Source organism: Homarus americanus, unplaced genomic scaffold (assembly GCF_018991925.1).
Source record: "Homarus americanus isolate GMGI-L3 unplaced genomic scaffold, GMGI_Hamer_2.0 scaffold23578, whole genome shotgun sequence".
In the NCBI taxonomy this organism is placed as follows: domain Eukaryota; kingdom Metazoa; phylum Arthropoda; class Malacostraca; order Decapoda; family Nephropidae; genus Homarus; species Homarus americanus.
In genome coordinates, this window is record NW_024733231.1 from 274421 (window position 1) to 280824 (window position 6404).

At 47.5% G+C, this 6404-nt stretch overlaps 1 protein-coding gene across 3 annotated transcripts in view; it reads right to left on the reverse strand.

Moving 5' to 3' along the window:
* LOC121869520 (roquin-1-like) overlaps nucleotides 1-6404 on the reverse strand; it is a 141989-nt gene that overhangs the window by 90549 nt on the left and 45036 nt on the right. For all 3 annotated transcript variants that reach the window (XM_042370876.1, XM_042370875.1, XM_042370874.1), the window contains exon 5: nucleotides 343-518. In XM_042370876.1, the coding sequence (XP_042226810.1) occupies nucleotides 343-518 (176 nt within the window). The remainder of the gene's footprint in view (nucleotides 1-342; nucleotides 519-6404) is intronic.

The following is a 6404-nucleotide window of genomic DNA, read 5'->3' on the forward strand; positions in this document are numbered from 1 at the left end:
ATATGTGGCCCCCCACTAGCACACTGGCTTACACATGAGAAGGGTTCAACCATCATCATCAATAACAAAGTTAATATCCCAGCTTTTACCTCCATATAGCACCAAACAATCACACATGCAGTATTACCATAAAAAATATTAAGGGTTTGTACTGTACTTGTTGCTGTTAAGAAAATGTTTGGATACACAACTGGTCTATCTGGGTTGTTACTCAACACCAAATAAGAAACTCCACTTTAAGCTGATAGATGGTGACCAGGTCAAAACCACTAAGGTAGGCATGGTTCTAATTAAATCTCTCTCTCTCCAGAATCAGTTTTCGCTATAAGATTTGTCTCTCACCTTAAAGCAAGATGCTCGATAAAGTAGCTGCACCACATGTCCGATACTGGTCTTGGAGGCCTGTGGGAAGTGTGGCTCCAGGCGCTGAACCACAAACATGACCAACACCTTTCGGGAGAGAGCTGAACCATCCTCAAGGGCTAAAAGAACCAGTTTCAACACTTCTTCCTGCATTGCTGAAAATTATAGTATTCAATGTTATTTTAGCTGACCCACACACTCCAACATCACCCACACACCACTAACACCACCCACAAAGCCCAACACCACACACACACACACCCCTAACCCCACCCACACACCCCAACACCAGCCACACACACCACCCACACATCACTAACACCACCCACACACCACTAACACCACCCACACCCCTAACACCACCCACACATCATAACCCACACCCCAACATCACACTAACACCACCCACACACTAACACACTAACACCCCACACAACACCACCACACTAACACCACCCACACACCACTAACACCACCACCCTAACACCCACACACTAACACCACCCACACACCCTAACACCCACCCTAACACCACCCACCACCAACACCACCCACACACACACACACACCACCCCCCCAACCACCCACACACCCAACAACCCACACCCCCAACACTAACACCACACACACCCCAACACCCCACCTCCTCCACCCACACACATCCCCCAACACACCCACCCCTACACCACACACACACCTAGCACCACCCACACACCACTAACACCACCACACCCTAACACCACACACACCCCATCCCACACACTCAACACCACCCACACACCCCAACACCACCCACACACCACCATAAAACAACACACCCTAACACCCACACATAACACCACCCTAGTAACACCACCCACACACACCCAACACCACCCACACACATCACTAACACCCACACACCCCAACATCACACACACACCCCAACACCACCCACACACCCCCCAACACCACCCCACCCCTAACACCACCACACACCACTAACCACCCACACACCCCCAAACACCACCACACACCACTAACCCACCCACACACCCCTAACACCACCCACACACCCCAACACCACCCCACACACCCCAATACCACCCACACACCCCAACCACCACCCACACACGTCCAACACCACCCACATCACTAACACACCCACAAGCCAACACCACACACACACCCTAACCCCCACACACAACACCACCCACACACCCACACCACTAACACCACCCACACACCCTAACACCCACATCACTTACCAGCCACCCCAACATCACACACACACACCCCAACACCCCTTTAACACCACCAACCACCTAACACCACACGCCCTACCCACACCCACTAACAACCCACACACCCCTAACACCACCACACACCCCAACACCACTACACCACCTAACACCACCCACACCCCCAACACCCAAAACCACACACCACTAACACACCCCACACACCCCTAACACCACCCACACACCCCAACACCACCCACACACACACCACAAACACATCATATACCACCCACACCCCAACATCACACACACACACACCACCAACACCACATCACACGCCCCAACACCACACACCCCAACACCACCCACACACCCCAACACCATCACACACCCCAACACCACCCACACACCAACACCACCACACACCCCACACCACCCACATCCTCCCACCCACACACACCCCTACACCCACACACCCCAACACCACCCACACACCCCAACACCCACACACCCCCAACACCCACACCCCCAACATCATCCACACACACCCCCCAACACCACCATACACCCCAACACCACCCACACACCCCAACACCCATACCCCAACACCACACACACAACACAACACCACCCACACACCTAACACCACCCACACATCACCAACACCACCCACATCACTAACACCACCCACACACCCCAGCACCACCCACACACACCCCAACACCACCCACACCCCAACACCACCCACACACAACACCACCCACACACACCCCCAACACACACCCACAACACCACTAACACCACCCACACACCCCCAACATCATCCACACACAACACCACCCATACCCCAACACCACCCACACACCCCAACACCACCCACACACCCAACACTCCACCCACACCCCAACACCACCCATACACCCCAACACCACCCACACACCAACACCACCCACACCCCAACACCATCCACACACCCCCACCCACACACCCCAACACCCCAACACCATCCACATCACCAACACCACCCACACACCCCAACATCATCCACACACCCAACACCACCCATACACCCCAACACCACCCACACACCCCAACACCACCCACCCCAACACCATCCACACCCCAACACCACCCACACACCCCCAACACCACCCATGCACCCTCAACACCACCCACACAGCCCAACACCACCCACACACCCTAACACCACACATCCCCCACACACCAACACCACCACACCCCCAACCACACACACCCCAACACCACCCACACACCCCAACACCATCACACACACCACCCACACCCTAACACCACCCATCACACACCAACCCACCACCCCGCCACCTACACACCACTAACACCACCCACACACCACCTAACACCACCCACACCCTATCACCCACACACCCCAACACCACCCACACCCCCAACACCACCCACACCCCAACACCACCCACACCCCAACACCCCTCAACACCACCCACACATCACTAACACCACCCTAAGCCCAACACCACACACACACACCCCAACCTACACACAACACACACCACACACCACCTAACACACCCACACACCCTAACACCACCCACACATCACTACCAACCCACACATCCAAGATCACACACACACTAGCACCACCCACACACCCAACACCACCCACACACCCTAACACCACACACCACTAACACCACCCACACACACCCCTAGCACCACCACACACCACTAACACCACCCAACCCAACACCCACCTACAGACACAACACCACCCACACACACACCACCACACATCACTAACACCACACACAACACCACCCACACCCAACACCACCCACACACCCCAACACCACCCCACACACCCCAACACCACTCCACATCATGACACCCACCCACACACACCAACACCATCCACCCCAACACCACCCACACCTCACACCACCCACACATCACTAACACCACCCACACTCCTCAACCATCCACACACCCCAACACCCACACCCCAACACCCACACACCCCCAACACCACCCACACTAACACCCACACCCCCAACACCACCATACCATATACACCCCAACACCACCCACACCCCAACCTACCCACACCCCAACACCATCCACACATCACCTAACACCACCCACACACACCCAACACCCCACACACCCCTATATCCACCACACACCTCCAACACCACCTCACACAACCCAACACCACCCACACACACACCCCAACACCACCCACACACATCACATAACACCACCCACACACCCCTAACACCACTCTAATACACCCTAACACCACCCACACACCCCAACACCACCACACACCCAATCAACATCCACATCAACCAACACTAAGTATCCTCTAACACCACCCACACATCACTAACACTTCACCCACACAACACCCACACACACCCACTAACACCACCTGCACACACCACTAACACCACCCACACAACCCCAACACCACCCACACACACCCCAACACCACCTTTCAACACCACCCACACACCCCAACACCACCCACACACCCAACACCACCCACACACCCCAACACCATCCACAAACCCCAACACATCATCCACATCATCCCAACACCACCCACATCACTAACACCACCCACACATCACTAACACCACCCACAAACACACCACCCACACACCCCAACACCACCCACAACCCTAACACCACCTACACATCCCTAACACCACCCACACTATCCCAACACCACCCACACACCACTAAAACATCCCACATACACTTCATCATCATCCACTAACACCACACACACCCCAACACCACCCACACACCCCAACACCATCCACACACCCTCAACACCACCCATGAACACACCCACAAAGCCCAACACCACACACACACACACACCCCCAACCCCACACACCAGTCACCACACACACACCACTAACACCACCCACACACCCCTAACACCACCCACACATCACTAACACCTAACCCACACACCCCAACACATCACACACACACCCAACACCACCCACACACCCCAACACCACCCACACACCCCTAACATCACCCACACACCACTAACACCACCCACACACCCCAACACCACCCACACACCACTAACACCACCCACACACCCCCTAACACCACCCACAATTCCAACACCATCCACACACAACCACACACACACTCAACACCAACCCACACACCCCAACACCACACACACACCACCACACCAACCCACACACCCCAACACCAACCACACACACACCACTAACACCACCCACACAACCCAACACACACACAACCACCAACACCACACACACCACCCACACACACCCCAACACCACCCACACAACCCTAACAACAAGACCACACACATCTTAACACCACCCACACACCCTAACACCACACACACCCTAACACCACCCACACACCCCAACATCATCCACACCTAACACCACCCACACACCCAACACCACCCACACAACCTAAACACCACCCACACCCACACCACCCACACACCCCTAACACCACCCACACACCCCCAACACCACCCACACACCAACACCACCCACACACCCCAACACCACCCACACAACCCAACACCACCCACACACCCCAACACCACCCACATCCTAACACCACCCACAACCCTCAAACACCACCCACACACCCCAACACCACACACACCCCAACACCACCCACACACCCAACACCACCCACACACCCCAACACCACCCACACATCACTAACACCACCCACACATCCCCAACACCACCCACACACCCCAACACCACCCACACACCCCAACACCACCCACACACCCCAACACCCTCCACACATCACTAACACCACCCACACACCCCAACACCACCCACACAACCCAACACCACCCACACCCCAACAAAAAAAAAAAAAAAAAAAAAAAAAAAAAAAAAAAAAAAAAAAAAAAAAAAAAAAAAAAAAAAAAAAAAAAAAAAAAAAAAAAAAAAAAAAAAAAAAAAAAAAAAAAAAAAAAAAAAAAAAAAAAAAAAAAAAAAAAAAAAAAAAAAAAAAAAAAAAAAAAAAAAAAAAAAAAAAAAAAAAAAAAAAAAAAAAAAAAAAAAAAAAAAAAAAAAAAAAAAAAAAAAAAAAAAAAAAAAAAAAAAAAAAAAAAAAAAAAAAAAAAAAAAAAAAAAAAAAAAAAAAAAAAAAAAAAAAAAAAAAAAAAAAAAAAAAAAAAAAAAAAAAAAAAAAAAAAAAAAAAAAAAAAAAAAAAAAAAAAAAAAAAAAAAAAAAAAAAAAAAAAAAAAAAAAAAAAAAAAAAAAAAAAAAAAAAAAAAAAAAAAAAAAAAAAAAAAAAAAAAAAAAAAAAAAAAAAAAAAAAAAAAAAAAAAAAAAAAAAAAAAAAAAAAAAAAAAAAAAAAAAAAAAAAAAAAAAAAAAAAAAAAAAAAAAAAAAAAAAAAAAAAAAAAAAAAAAAAAAAAAAAAAAAAAAAAAAAAAAAAAAAAAAAAAAAAAAAAAAAAAAAAAAAAAAAAAAAAAAAAAAAAAAAAAAAAAAAAAAAAAAAAAAAAAAAAAAAAAAAAAAAAAAAAAAAAAAAAAAAAAAAAAAAAAAAAAAAAAAAAAAAAAAAAAAAAAAAAAAAAAAAAAAAAAAAAAAAAAAAAAAAAAAAAAAAAAAAAAAAAAAAAAAAAAAAAAAAAAAAAAAAAAAAAAAAAAAAAAAAAAAAAAAAAAAAAAAAAAAAAAAAAAAAAAAAAAAAAAAAAAAAAAAAAAAAAAAAAAAAAAAAAAAAAAAAAAAAAAAAAAAAAAAAAAAAAAAAAAAAAAAAAAAAAAAAAAAAAAAAAAAAAAAGGAA